The 16,246-nt window shown below is 38.5% G+C and overlaps 1 protein-coding gene across 5 annotated transcripts in view; it reads right to left on the bottom strand.

The window, feature by feature from the left end:
• ablim2 (actin binding LIM protein family, member 2) overlaps positions 1-16,246 on the bottom strand; it is a 264,772-nt gene that overhangs the window by 204,231 nt on the left and 44,295 nt on the right. For all 5 annotated transcript variants that reach the window (XM_088015821.1, XM_088015825.1, XM_088015822.1 and 2 more), the window contains exon 2: positions 15,287-15,451. In XM_088015821.1, coding sequence (XP_087871947.1) covers positions 15,287-15,451 — 165 coding nt within the window. The remainder of the gene's footprint in view (positions 1-15,286; positions 15,452-16,246) is intronic.

Genomic DNA, 16,246 nt, shown 5'->3' with positions numbered 1-16,246 from the left:
TTATCTGACCCCTTTGACCTAATAAACATGAAACTGTGTCCACAGACAGAAAACATGTTGGTGTGTCATGGATTCCAACCCTGTTTGGCTTTGATGGACCAGGTGGGCGTGGCGGCATGGCGAAGTGACCTGTAACGCCGTCGCCATACGTTTGGCTGTAGATTCCTCAATCTTGTGCCCAGCTGCACCAAACTTGACATGAGTGATCCTGGTGGGATGCCTGACGATCCTATGTCGTCATAGTCTGACGTCATCTAAGCCCCGCCCCCTCAGAACAGGAAGTGCCTTTTATTGACTTGTACAGCTCCATCTCTGGCTCTCTCGACCTAATCAAGATGATTCTGTGTTGGATGACAGATAACATGTTGGTCTCACTTGCTTTAAAGCGCCAAGAGTTTTCAGTAGAGGGCGTGGCCGTGGCAGCGCGGCGAAGCAGAGGGAACGCCGCCGCCATACGTTTGGCTCTAGATTCCACATCATTCAGACCAGCTGCACCAAACTCACTAGGATGCATCCTTATTCATCCACGAACAGGAATCCATAACAGTCGTTGATGGGCGTGGCCTAATTTCTCTACAGCGCCCCCTAGAAATTTTTAAATGATCAGCCCCAAGCCATGCTTTAACCTAGAATTATGAAACTTGGTACACATGTGTATCATGTCAGGACCTACAAAAAAGTCTCTTGGAGCCATGGTGCAAACCCAACAGGAAGTCGGCCATTTTGGATCAAAATCAGCCATTTCCTCTTTTTCATAGACATCGCATCTGATCTATCTCCTCCTGCAGCTTTTGAGATAGAGACTTCAAACTCAGTCAGCAGAGACTTGAGACATTAAAGATGAAAAGTTATCGTAGGAATTTTTCTATGTCAAAGCATGTGGGCGTGGCTAAGTCCCAAACTTTGACTATTCGCCATGAAACATCAAGATGCAATAACTTCCACATAGAAGGTCACAGCTGCATCAGACTTCCTATATCTGACTACAGACCACCCCTCATCACATTGAGATGGTCAGTTGATGACATCACCTTAACCCCGCCCACTTCCGACAGGAAGTCACCTGTTTTTTCTATTGTATGTCTTACTTTTACTCTCTAAGTCATATGGGTTTCATCCGGTGTAGGCTGACATGACATGATATGATGATGAACTCTCCCATGATGAACTCGACTGACCCGTGGGGGCGTGGCTAAGTCCCAAACTTTGACTATACAGCATGAAACATGAATGTGAAATAACTTCCAAATGCCAGGTCACAGCTGCATCAGACTTTCTATGTCTCATTATAGACCAGCCTTCATCATAGTTAGGTGGTCGATTGATGACATCACCTTAGCCCCGCCCACTTCCGACAGGAAGTCACCTGTTTTTTATACTGTATGTCTTACTTTTACACTCTAAAACATGTTGGTGTGTCATGGATTCCAACCCTGTGCACACTGACATAACATGAGATGATGATGAACTCTGTCAATGCCTACAGACCCGTGGGGGAGTGGCAAAATGGCTGTCCCTCGCCATATGCATACGATCGTCTCTTATTCACAAACGCATCATCCTATTTGCACCAGACTTTTTATGAGTGAAACTTGTGAACCTCTGAGGAGCCCAATACAGTTTAATTGCAATTTCACTCCACTGCGCCCCCTAGGTTAATCAAACAGCTGTATCTCCTTTCCACATGGCCCAATCTGCTCCAGATTTTGGGTGCATGGCCAGTGAACGCTGCCGAAGACATCGAAGCGGATCGCATGGAGGACGGCGCGCGAGCGTCGGCGGTGGCCGGCGGGAGGCGGTGCTGGAACATCCGCGGTGGCTATAGGCTTGAGCGGCGCTTGGCTGCGAGGGCCGCTTGAGGCTCCGCGGAGCTTTAATTAGTATTATTACTATTATTAGGATTATTATTAATAATAATAATATTACTTAGGTTGCTGTATACCATGTTGCAAACAGAATGTAGATTGTTTTTCCTTAGAGCATTTTCATAGTTATTTTATTGTTTTATCAACACATCCTCTACTGCATATCTCCATTTTTGGATCAAAATTCATAACGTGGTAAAAAAAAAAAATACCCAAAATGATGTATGATTACAGAGTTTAGTAGAAGAAATTAATTTTGAACATCATTGTGGAAGGAAATTGAAAACTGGGGATTTTAAATGCCAAAACATGTTCCATTTTTGACAGAGCTTGAGTGACTTCCATTTTATAAACTTTAGTTCCAAGATATGGATAATGGGACTCTGGCAACTTCACTTATTTTATTCACCTCAACCTCAACTTATTTATTACTAAAACTGTGTGTGTCATGTGTTTCCAAATATTTCTTCAGAGTAATCAGTTTGGAATAATTTTCTTCGTTTAAGACACGTGGTTCCACCTACTTTGGAAAAATAAAAACTGTTTTTAACTTAATGGAGAAACCGGAGGAGTGAAATAACAAGACGCCACACCCATGTTAGTGTTATTCAGGGCATATGAAGCTGTGTGTATGACATAAAGACTTTAAATGTATTTAAATAAAGAGTTCAACCTTATACAGTCATGCATTTATCAGTTTTCAGACATTAGGGTGTTTTCATGTTTTTGTATTCCCCCAAGTGTACAAATATGTTTGCCTACTGGGAGCTAAAGCAGATTATGAATGGAACTGTGCCTGAGCTGTTTGTCTGTAGCTGTGTGCTCCTAATAGTGTCTCATATCTCTTAAAATATGCCTGAGAAGCAGATATAACAGGATACAGTTAGAGAGCCACAGTTGGCACAAAAAATAAACTTCCTTACATCATACATCATTGTGTCAACAGCTACCATGAAAATAGCAGTCAGCACTCATCAGAAACATAATGTTGTAATAATCATTACTGTATGGAAATGAGATTTGAGGACAAAGATAACATTTTCTTAATTTTGCTGCAATAAGATATTTATCATAGGAACATTTTTTATAACCTTTATAAAAAGAAGTTGCCCTCACATATTAAAAAAAACATTCTGGAAAATAATTTATGAAACGTAAATAAGGATAATTTAAATCTTTAACCTTTTTTGGAATAAAAAAGTACTAAAGTCCTTCCCCTGGTTCTATGAAATGAAAACATCATGACCAGTAGCAGGTACTATGCCTGTGAGTTGCAGAAAATTATTTTTGCTTTTACACCTCCTTGAAAAACACACTTACGCATCAAATCAAGCACCTAATCTGGAGAAAATTTGGTACACATTATATAAAGAAAGTTCGTACTCCTACATCTGTATTTCTATTTCTTTTTGTGTTTCTGCTTGGACTTCTTAAACCTCCAATTAGTCACGGTAGATAGCCGCTTGTACAGAGCCAGGTTCTGGTTCTGCTGGAGGGGTTTTCCTGTTAAAGGGGGGTTTTTCCTCTCCACCGTCGCTACATGCGCTTCCAGGTGGAGTAAATGTTGCAAGTCAATGACTTGATGCAATCTGCTGGGTTTCTTTACTAAGAACATTTTTTAAATCACTAAAGTAATGTTGAATGCATTGTTTGTTATCTAGGTTCAGTTGAAATGTATGTAGGATTAGATTGAAATTTAGTTTTTTGTAAAGTGCATTGAAGTGTGTTCAACTGGCGCTACATAAATAAACTGAACTGAATTGAAATGTGCTTCTTCATATGGTATGGCTGTTTGTTCTTGTTTCTAGTTATTTCCTGTTCTAGTTTGTCAGATTTCAGTCCAAGTTATTCTTTAGTGTTAGAATTATTTCCTGCTCCAACTACTCACAACTTGAAAAAATTAGCTGCTCAGATCTCTTGTCTAGCTCACAACCTCCCCAGTATTTTAACCCCTCAGTCAGTTGCAACTCCTTGTCACTCACGTCACCTTCCCTCGTCCCTTTCTGGTTCACTCGTCTTCATTTTGGATTTATGTTTGTTCCTTGGACTTGGTTTTTCTGTAAATTTGGATTCTTATTTTTTGTCATTAAATTTTCAAACTTGCTGTCATGATGTTGGTTGTTGAAGTGTTGGAGCCAGGTGCACATGCAATAGCTGAGTTGTAGCAGTTTAATTAAAAAATGAGGGAATACTGAAGGTCTTGCAAAAAATACTTAGAGAAAAACCAAAATAAATCCAAAACAACATCCAACCAGGAGATGAGAACGCAGGAAAGCACAAAGGCAAAACAGGAGAGAACATGAGGATCTGGCAAGTTATGGAAGAAAATGAGAGGCTTAAATACTGGGGAAGGTTGAGAGTTCTTGTTAAAATTTATTGGCAGTTGGCAAGAAACATTAGGTGAGTATTACCGCCACCAACAGTGGCCTGTTATAAATAAATTAAAAAAAAACTATGTCCTATTATCCAACTTAGTGTTTCAAAAAAATCTAATACAGCCTGCTATCCTCTGCTTCCTGAATCCTCTTACAGTAAAACAACAATGTCAAATTTCATTTCATATTACTGAGGTTCCTAATTAACTTGTTTCTCTGAATCCAGTAATTACTACGTTGCAAAATAACATGTCATATTGTCTCATCTTCCCCACAGTCACATTTCCCTGTCTGATGTTTCCCTATCAAAAATAATGAACTATTCACTCCGGTGTGTCTGATTATAAGTTCTGAAATAATTCTCTTCTCTCCTGTTTCTTTCTGTTCTTCTCAGAAAGAAGATTATAGAATCTCTTTTAGATTCTATAAAACCACTGCCCTTTCCTTTCGTCTACCCATAACTTTTGTCACCTTTCTTGAATTTCTTGTTTAATTATACCCTTTAATGAAGCCTAGGTGTAAATTCAAACTGGAAGACTCTATTCATCTCATCATGCACCTCGATTCCAACAGCCTCCTTCTCCAGTCATCAAGCGTCGCTCCCTTGATAAGGTCCAGATGTTCATCGGCTTCTACTCCTTGGCCAAGCTTCAACCTTCCTCCATCCATCCTCCACCTTCAACTCGTGGTTTCTTCAATATCCATTCAGTCTTCAGCATACTCTCCACCACCAGTGTCAGGACCCAAGGGGGGAAGACGTCTCCAATCTTCATACACAGCGGCTCTTTCTCTCTGACAGTGGTTACCAGCGCAACATTTTCCTCCTGGATCTGAGTGCCAAAAACTTTCATTTGTCAATTAAACTTTCTCATTCCACTCTCTCTCTGTGTGAGTCTTTCCAGGTTGAATTTCTGTTTTACTAAAACTAACATTAATATCTATTCTTACCCAATTGGTACTCTCCTTAGCCATCCTGTTTGCCATTTCATTTCCCTCAACTTTGTGATATACTAGAACCCATATAAAACTTACTGTTAGTCCCATCATATTAATTCTATAAAGTGTTTGTTGTATTTCAATTAAAATATCTCGTCTGCTGTCTGACTGATAATTTTGCAAACTGACTAATGAAGAACTAGAATCTGATCAAATTATTGATTTTAATGGTCTTACCTCTTCCACCCATTGAACTGCTAAAAATAAAGCAAATATTTCTCCCTTTATAAACCAAAACTCCATCACTAACCCTTTTTCCTATTTTAATTTGAAACTGTTAATTTGAAGCCATCCCTACCCTATTAGTTGTATTTTTGATGCATATGTGTATATTTGTACATAGTTATACTGATTTAAGTATTCCTGTACTATATGTTTATTCATAAAGAGAAATTTATCTTTGTTCTTATTTTCTAATAATGAAAAGTCTACTTCACCAGGAAGTATCCAAAGTGGTATTGCTGGTAATGGAACTGCCACAATCAGTAAATTGTGATTAAAATTTATTATGTGTATAAAGTTATGGGCTTCCCCTGTCTAACTCTGCTGACTCCCACTCACATGTGATAGACCTGTCATGTGGGCGGGTGATCAGGGGAGCAGCAGGACCAGGACCGGAAGAGGAAAGAGTTTGGTGTGTTAGCAGTGAAGCTAGTTCAGGGAGCGTAACGGTTCGTTGGAGGCGTGAGCTGCGGCCTCAGAAATCGCGGCTCGTTCTAATTACTAATAAACCCAGCAGGGCCGAGCGCAAATCAGTGTCACGATTTGCGCCTGCTGTCTCTCAATAAATCCTGTTGGCGTCATTACAATATAATTCAAAATAGTAAATCCGTCTTTTTCTTAAATTAGATCTCAGAAAGCTTCTGTTCTGGCAGCTGAAGCCCGGAAAAATCCCTTGTAGTCGTGTAGCATTGAAGCATCGGCGAGTGATCGCACGCTCGGCCGTTGGCCCAGTAAATTCGCTAAAAATTGGCTAAAATACCTAATAACTGTTCAAATTTAATAAAAATAAAATTGTATTGTAAGATTTTATATCATTATTATTGTGTATGTTGTATTTTTTTTCTATGTAATTTTACTTATTTTTCTATTAGTACATATTTTAATATTTCAACGATGCTATGGTGCTGTAATGTGCTCTTCTATTAACATTACTTAGGAAATTTCTGTTCTCTGTAGGTCAGAGCTAATGTGAGTTTCTAATCCACATTCTGAATGTTAAATTTAGTGTTATAGATGTACTTTATTGGTACTTTTAGATTTAAATTTTTTTTTTTACCACATATAAGCTAATTTCTTTAGTTTACTGATGTATTGGTAATATTTAACTGTGATAACAAATGATATTGTTGTACAACATGGAAAAACTTGAAAATTAATAAAAGAGCTATTTGAGTTGTTGCTTAAACTTTATTGATGTTAAACATCCTGAATTTTAAGATACTTTGCTTTGGCCTTTTTCCAGGTCAGGTTTTTTTTCTTTGTTATGGTGCACTTTTGACCTGCAGTGCCCAGAGACATCAAGATCACCCTCACAAGAACTTGGATGGCGAGCCTCAGGCCAGTCCTTTTTAGTTTGTATGGTAACAGTCTTCCTGAAATTTGCTCTGAAGTCAACCTGCAAATGTATACTGATGACACCATTGTTTACAAATCGGACAAAAGCACTAAGGTAGTCAGTGAAAAACCTGCAGAGATTATCATCATGGCTAAAGGATTCCTGTTTAACTCTCAATACAAAGAAAACAAAGTGCATTTGCTTTTCCATAAAGAAAGCATCATTACAGTCCTTGCATATCCAGATCAATGGGGACTCTATTGAACACTATCACAAGAAAAATATTTAGGAATAATTTTGAATGCTCAGTTAAATTTTAGGAGCCATGTTGATAAAATCAGCAAAACTGTTAGATCAATATAAATTTATTAGAAATTGTCTAACACTTCACTGTGCAGAGATGTTTTTTAACTCAATGATCCTCACATTTTTCCTGTGGAGCTACTGTCTGGTTGTAGACTAGTCAAACTGTACTCAAGCCATTAGCAAGTCTCTATAATCGGGCCTTAAAGGTTTTATGTCAAAAGGTAATCAGATTCCATCACTGTCACATTTTGGCTAAATTTGGCATTTTGGACTTTTTCCAATTTTATAAGTCATAACCTTTTAAAATAAATTTTTAAGTGTTTAAATGGACTTGCACCTACACCATTAGGTGATTGTATACAGAGACTGCAGGGTAACTAGAGTGGCTTTAGATGGAAATTGTAAGGTCCCCTTTTGAAGAACCACTTTTGCTCAAAGTGCTCTGTCTGTGAGGGGATCTACAACTTGGAACTCACTTCCTGTTAATTTAAAGTCTGTAACCAGTTTTAGTACGTTCAAAAAACAAGCAAAACTCTGGTTGTGTCAAAAACAGAACTTTACCCATATATAATGTTTTATGTTTCATTGTATATATGGTATCAACATTATGTTGTGCCATTTTAAGTAATTACCTCAATTTTTGCTAGTTTTTAAGATGTACAGTTTAAAAGCCCATAGGGACAAGTGCTGTGAATTAGCTGTTGCTATTGCACTATAATGCAAACATGGGATCGCTGCTCTGCTCAGTTTGTCTATGTCTGTGTGACTGTCCCTATAAAATAAACTTAAATAATAATACATTGAGGTTGAATATTAGCTATTAAAACATCTTAATGCTGACTTAATCCAAAACAAAAAGGAATAGAGAAAAAGAAACCTATTTGTCTAGTATTTATGTGTTATTTATTTAATAATTTGTTTTTATCTGATGGGTCTTTCATTCTATTGTTTGTATAAATGGGAGCTACAGACCACCATATAGTTTTTCTTTGGGCTCAAAAAAGTATTTGTCTAGTATAGAAAACATTTCTTGGAATGTAAAACCTGAACAGAGAAAAACAAGGAAGTAACTACATTCAAAGTTTAGCATGTAGTTACAGTTCTGGGTTAGATGGTAAACATGTCACTTCAGACACAACTCCAATTTAAGGTTGATAATTCTGCACTATGTTCATGTCACATCTGATGTAAACACAAACATCAATAAAATCCAAAAACTCAAACAGGGATCAACAGAGGAATCCTGTGATTCATCTGTTGTGTTCCCATCATCTCTTCATCTGGAACTCAGCTCACAAAAACTAGAAAATTAAGAATACTGTACTTTGTCAAACTGCACTTGAGGAAAAAAATTAACGTAAAATTATATGGTCAGGATTTGGAAAGAGTGAAACAAATTAAACTTCTTGGGATGTGGTTTGATGAAAGAATGACATGGGGTGTGCACATTAAGAAAATAACTGATAAATAGGAAGGTGTTAAATATAATGAGGTGTTTAGATGTAACAGAGCGGGAAGCTGATAGAAATTCATTACAAGCAATTTATACTGGGTTAATTGTGTCATTCTCAAACTATGGTATGTACAGTTTATAACTCAGCAGCAGATACAAACCTCCATAAGTTAAATATTTTCCAATATCAGGCTTTAAGAATATGTATTGGTGCTTTTAAAACATCTTCAACAGCAGTATTACAGGTTGAAATGGGAGAAATGCCTCTTAATGTTAGAAGGGATCAATTATCTTTAAACTACTTGTAACCCACAAGAAAGGTTACTTTAAATACACTTGATAATAGTAGATGGCAAGTTAAGTTAATTTACTTTACTAATACCAACACTACAGAAGTATAAAGGAAGTTGGGCCTGATCAGGAGATTCTAAATTCGTGGGAGCCTAGGTGTGAACAACAGAGGAGAGCACACAATGTATATAAGAAAGAATAGAATTTAATATAGACAACATTTGTGGATCCACATTGTACAAATAAACAAAAATTGTGTGCTTTAAAAAAAAATCAACATGAGCCTGTGCCTACAGAGGGTCCCTGTAATGTGGAAAACATCCAGCATTGTTCCGGTACGAAAGACTACAGGCCTTTGGTGCTGACCTCCCACATCATAAAGTACCTGGAGAGACTCGTCCTGGAGCAGCTCCACACTCTGGTCCAATCAGACTTGAACCCCTTGCAGTTGGCCTGTCAGCTTGGAGTTGAGGATGCCATCATCTAAGTACTGAACAGTGAATTCACTCACCTGGACCAGACGGCAAGCACTGTGAGAATTATGTTCTTTGACTTCTCGAGTGCATTCAACACCATCTGTCCGGCTCTACTGGGTGAGAAACTGACGGTGATGCAGGTGGATCCCCCCTTACGTCCTGGATTGTGGACTATCTAACTGGCAGACCACAGTTCATGCGCCTGCGACACTGTGTGTCAGACAGTGTGGTCAGCAACACAGGAGCTCCACAAGGGACTGTCCTTTCTTCCTTCCTCTTCGTGCTCTATACATCTGACTTCAGCTATGTGCAATAGCATTCTATTGCCTGCATTCTCCAAAAGTTCTCAGATGACTCAGCTGTGGTTGGTTGTATCATAGACGGTGATGAGGTTGAGTACAGGGCTGCTGTGGACAACTTTGTCACATGGTGTGGACTGACCCACCTGCAGCTCAATGTGACAAAGACCAAAGAACAGGTGGTGAATCTGAGGAGGAGGATCAGGACATTGGTGACCCCTACCATCCAGGGGGTCAGTGTGGAGAATTATAAATATCACTGATAAAAAACTGGACTAGGTCAAAAACACTGATGCTGTCTACAGAAAGGGCCAAAGTCACCTCTATTTTCTGAGGCAGCCGAGGTCCTTCAACATCTCTCGGACTTTGCTCAGGATGTTTTATGACTCTGTGGTTGCCAGTGCCATCCTGTATGCTGTGGTGTGCTGGGGCAGCAGCCTGAAGGTGGAGGACACCAACAGACTGAACAAACTGATCTGGAAGGCCAGTAACGTTGTTGGAGTGGAGCTGGACTCTCTGACAGAAGAAGAAGAAGGATTATGTCCAAGATGCAGGCCATCTTGGACAACGAGTCTCATCCACTCCATGACGTGCTGGCTGGAGCCCCTTCAGCCAGAGACTCACATTGCCAAAGTGCACCACAGAGCAACACAGAAAGTCATTTGTATCTGTTGCCATCAGGCTTTACAATGTCCAAGTCTGTGCTAATTGATAAAAAAAAATGTCTGCACTCATTTATAGGTTGTTTATTGATTAATATATTGCATGTGATTGCTTGTTATTTATTTGTTTACATCTAGTCAATTTGAACTTATCACTCTTAGGTATATACCAGTGACGTGCGGTGAGGTTCATAGCTGGTGAGGCACCGACTTAATTATAATCGGATTTACAAATCTAGACCCCTGCATGTTATTGTTTACATAAGGAAATTTCGTGCATGCGTACAATGCTGGAGGGCAAAAAGATTATTCTTTAACATCTGATGCTTAGCCGCGCTGCCGCCGCAGAATAATTCCGTTATCTCAATCAAACTTAGACATGTAGATATTATTAATTTCGTGCTGTGCTTAACAGCAAAGGGAGAAACCGTTAAAGTACAACTCAAAACCACGTCTTTCTTGTTGTCTGTATCAGCGCAGCTACTGTATGGCTAGCTCGCTGTTACCATCTCTTACTCTGCAGTTGTGGAGTCACAATATCTGGGATCATGAGCGCCCCCAGCGATGAGGCACGAGAACTGCCTGCCTCACTTCGAAACTGTTCTCTGCCGTTTCTGATCGCTCCTCAGCACACAAAACACGTTACACACACAGTTAGTGACAATAAAACACAGTACATTAAATACATAAAGCTAAGTTATGGAAAATCAGTTCATACATTAAATATTTTTAACCATTTTATTGGCGATGAACAGCTGCACAGTGGCGTAGCTGGTAGAGCTGTTGCCTTGCAGCAAGAAGGTTCTGGGTTTGATTCCCGGCCTGGGGTCTTTCTGCATGGAGTTTGCATGTTCTCCCTGTGCATGCATGGGTTTTCTCCGGGTACTCCGGTTTCCTCCCACAGTCCAAAAACATGACTGTCAGGGTCAATTGGTTTCTCTAAATTGTCCCTAGGTGTGAGTGTGTGTGCATGGTTGTGTGTCCTGTCTGTCTCTGTGTTGCCCTGCGACAGACTGGCGACCTGTCCAGGGTGACCCCGCCTCTTGTCCGGAACGTTAGCTGGAGATAGGCACCAGCAACCCTCCCAACCCCACTAAGGGACAAGGGTGTAAAGAAAATGGATGGATTGGCGACGAACAGACAGGACCAACATGCTCTCATAGAATGGAAGCTAGTGCAGTTAGCAAGAGGTTGTGCAATCCCAGGTGAGGCTCAGCTCGCTGCTGCCTCACTGACTTCGCTTCCAAGCCTTTGAATGGGAAAATGCGAAAATTCAATGATTTTGAAGAAGAAAATCACCAGATTTGGTTAACTTAAATGAAAAATAGATACTTTATAATACAAACCTTAGGGTGGAAATATCTTTATAAATGATTTTATTATATTATTTTTCCATGATGACAGGTGAGGCTCTGCCTCACCTGCCTCCCCTGACCGCACGTCACTGGTATATACATATTTTACAAACTTTGCATGTATTACCTAAGATGGAGTAGCTTTCAACAAATAAGCAATTCCCCCTTGGGGATCAATAAAGTATATTCTATTCTATTCCATTCTAATGATTCAAAAGCAACTCTAAGCAGGTGGATTTTAGTCTTGATTTCAAGGAGCTCAGTGTTTCAGCTGTTTTGCAGTTTTCTGGAAGTTTGTTCCAGATTTGTGGTGCATAGAAGCTGAATGCTGCTTCTCCATGTTTGGTTCTGGTTCTGGGGATTCAGATCAGACCAGAACCAGAAGATCTGAGAGGTCTGGAAGGTTGGTACAACAATAGCAGATCTTTAAACCGTTCAGTGATTTATAAACTAACAATATTTTGAAGTCTACTCTCTGAGCTACAGGGAGTCAGTGGAAGGACTTTAGAACTGGGTGATATGATCTTCCTGGTTTTATTGAGAATGCCAGCAGCAGCGTACTGTCTAATTGAGTTTTTAGGCAGACCGGTAAAGACACTGTTGCAGTAATTAATGCAACCAAAGATAAATGCATGGATGAGTTTCTCTCGATCTTGCTGAGCCATTAGTGCTGGGAGTATTTCCTCTATCAGCCTCTGTGTCATTAGCAAAGCAGGCAACCTTTGCTTTCTTTACACTACAAAAACTGCTCATCATCACAGACAAAAAGGATTTTTGGTGTAGACTTTAGTTTCTGGGGCACTTTGGGAGGCAGCTGTGTTGATCTTGTATCATATCTCTTGTTGATGCTTGGAGGCAGGGTGTCCGTTGTAGGCTCCTGCTGAAGAATAACAAACCTGTTTTTCAGTGGAATTTCAGTGGAGTTTACTGGGTTTCCAGTTGGAGAAATGACGGATGTGTTCCAGCCCGAGCTGGCTGATTAGTACTTGGTACTGAGGTGAATTGAAGGTGGTGATGTTTGATGTTTTTTCTTTGGTGCAGAACGTGTAGATGAGGGGACATCTCGGCTCATAGTTGACTATGCCGTCTTAGGTGGGGGGTCCATCCTGTTAGTTGTCTAGTAAGAGGTTGATTTTTTTGGCTTTGCATCAAGGCAGTTCCAGGGGAGTGAGCTGCTTGCTGAGGACCTCATAAGTTGTTTGTTGTTATGAGACATTGGCAGAGTCGGTTCATTTTCCAAACTTGTGTTGATTTGAAAATGTACCTCCAGTCAATCAATTCTATCAATTGAATTCTCTGTATGATACTGCTGATGACTGCAGGTATCTTGCTCTTGCTCGGAAAAAATAACAAATAAAAGATAAAAATTCTGCTGTCCTTGGATCTTAAATTTTTCAGTTATGAAAGTAGACAATCCAAGAGTAAAAACTATAAAAACTAGGTATATTAAGTAACTTTAGCAGTTTGTCCTGGGAGAGAGCAGGACTAGGTGTTCCTCCCACTCTAGATGTTCTCAAGACTCAGCTTTTATTTTGAGAGTCCATTTCTGCTCATCAGCAAGTGAATTTGCATATTAGCTAAATATTTTGAGTGAAGCTAAATTAGCAAGGTAAATTAGCTTGTCTCCAACTATAGCTAATAGTTGGAGGCATTTAGATTCAACTTTAGTATTTAGTAAGCAAATAAAATATTTGCTAACTAATATCAAATCAGTAATTCTTGAGAATAGGGACAAAATTCCATTTTTTTTATTATGCCTCAGCCTTATGTATGCAAATATGACAAATAATGTTTTGGAAATGTAAAGAGGCTAAGGTGCAGTTGCAACATTTTTTTTAAAAATTACATTTTTAATCAATCTGACCCAGAACTTTGTCATCACCATCTGACAAAAATAAATATAAAATATTTTTTAATGGTCTTATTAGTGATATTTTTACTCAGTTTTACAGACAAATACTTCTCAAGAAACAAAAGAAATATTATTTAAAACAAAAAACAAAAAGTCCATCTGAGGGAGTTGACAGAACTGAAGGTGGTGACAAACTAGTGAGTAAAATGAAATACTTGATACATATGAAGTAATGCAGTTTATATAAAATACATTACAATTTATTAATTGCACATTTAAGTGAGATTTGTCAATAATTTCACTGAAAGAGTCACAAAAACTGATGGAGTTTGACAAAAAGTCAAACTACCTCAATGATGTTATTCTGAAGGAGGCTATATTGTAGCTCATCAGGTCCATTAAATCTTTATAATACACCAAAATTAAGTTTTTATTTTACAAAATTTCATCAAAGTTTTGTAAATTGTCAGTTATGGATTTGATACATCATGGTTGTGACAAACAACTTAGGAATAAAATAGAAGAAAAAAAACTAAAGAATAACATAAGCTAACCAGAGCTAACTAGCCCTCTTAGCAAAGGAAGAGATGGGAAGTGGTCATGGGGTCCTCAGAAGTTCTGGTGCCCCCAATAATGCCTGATTTAAAAAAAAAAAAAATTACATTCTTTTCATGTCTGACGGTGTTGACAAAAACTTGGGACAGATTTCAATGGAGTTGTAAAATATATAAAAATGATTTTTAATTCAATTTATTGATATTTTTACAATTATTTATGAGTACTTATACTTAATTGTCACAATATACTATCTTAGTATTCCTTTAATTGTTTTAAACTATTCTGCTCCAGGACAAGGGATTTTAAAGACACCATCCACCTACCACAATGTTTAAAATAAAAAAAATATTCAGCAAACACCAGGAAAATACACATTGTTGTGCTTACATGACCCAGGTTAGTTTAGTCAGATATTTGAAAAAAATATATTTTGTGTATATTTTATTCAAATTTTGTGCTTTATCCATAGAACCTGTTTTGTCCCTATTCTCAAGAATCACTGAAATATTAGTTAGAAAAACTATTAAATCAAGTCTATTATTGTTTTTCTATAGCCATACATATATGATGCATGGCCATAGAAAAGCAGAAACAGAGGTGTAGTTAGCAAACTAAATCTTTAGCAAGCTAAATGTTTAGCTTACTAAACATTTAGTTTGAAGCTAAATATTTAGTTTCAAGGTAAATATTTAGATGGCAAACAAAATATTTAGCTTACTAATTAAATATTTAGTTGAAATTGACAATTACAAATGAATTAATAACGTGGTCAAAATCTGACTGAAAAATGAATCCCCATTTTTCTTTCTTTTATGATAGACTTAAGAAGCCAAATTATTGCTATATTTTTTCAAACATTATTGCTATACTTGGCATCATGGGTAATGCTGCTGCCTCACTCTGTGACCATAAGCTCAAAGATGGTAGGGCCTGCTGGCCAGAATCAGGTTAAAGGTGATAAACATTATGAAGCTGTCATTACTTGTAAGACCCCCTCTGTTGCTTAGCAACCATAGTGTATATTGAAAACAACAATTGTCTAACACAGACCTTATGGTGAGAGTCAGAGCAGGGAAGGGCACACACAGCAACTACAGTTAGCACTCCAAACACACACACCCTTACCCTTTAACCCAAATTCTATTTCATGGCACACGGTCAGCATTCAGATGGATTAGCTTGGCCCTGTGTTTGTGTGGAAACAGACTGGAGGGAACAGTCGGAAGCGGCTGTTACATACGTTTGCAGACAAAACACTTTATGTGAAAGTGTTTGTTCTGAACACGGAGAGCCTCCCCCTTACAGGGATTCCCACAGTTGTGACAGGCGACGGCACCACCTCCTTCCTGTTTCATCTTCTGCGTCTGCTGCTCCAAAGTGCTGTGTACAGCCTGCTGTTGAAACACTGCACAAGACACAGAACACAGGAATAGTTACATACAGTAAGTAAGATTTATAGCAATAGCAGATATAACAGTCATGACAGTGAATAAATAATGACGTTTGGATTGAGCACCATGATGAGAGAGGAAAAATGAGGTACTGAATATTAAACTATATATAATTGTAAAACACATTTCTTCCTTTTAAACATAATGATTCAACAACCATCTGCCAATTGCAGATTCTGTACACTGCTCTTATTTTCAATTATCATCCCGTTTTTGTCCAGTTTGCACAACGCTGTACATTTGCCTCGTTATTCTCCATAAGTACCAATGGTGTGGTCAACAGTCCAGTATGACAAGCAGAAATATTCATGACAAATATGTCACACTCTCACATAGAATGATGCATCATTGTGAGATAGAAAGAAATAGTTTTCTGCAGGTCTAGCTAGAGGGTCTTTGGGGTTTAAATATGCTGGACAATTAACAAACCTAGTTCTGCTTTAAATGTCTCCACAACTTTCTCCCAGACCTGCCTGATGGTTCCCTGGTATCCAAGATGCTGTTTGTTCCCTAGTGTTTTCTAAGAAACCTCTGAGGCCATAAACAGAACACCGAACTGGATTTAGCAGCTCGTTTCTCTGAAGAACTGACAGTAATAAAGAGAAAAGCAGAGAAGCTGGTCAGAGATCTGAGCTGCCATTAGCGCCGACAGTGTAAAGCACCAGAACTACATAATATTAGCTTGGTGTGATATAAATTTTATTTTCGTCTGTATATAAAAAATAATAAAGTTCATGATCTGAGTCTTT

The sequence above is a fragment of the Poecilia mexicana genome, unplaced genomic scaffold (genome assembly GCF_051168715.1).
Source record: "Poecilia mexicana isolate PSO_F unplaced genomic scaffold, ASM5116871v1 scaffold_18, whole genome shotgun sequence".
NCBI lineage: Eukaryota > Metazoa > Chordata > Actinopteri > Cyprinodontiformes > Poeciliidae > Poecilia > Poecilia mexicana.
The sequence above is the reverse complement of the archived record's forward strand: the minus strand, read 5'-3'. Positions and strand labels throughout refer to the sequence as shown.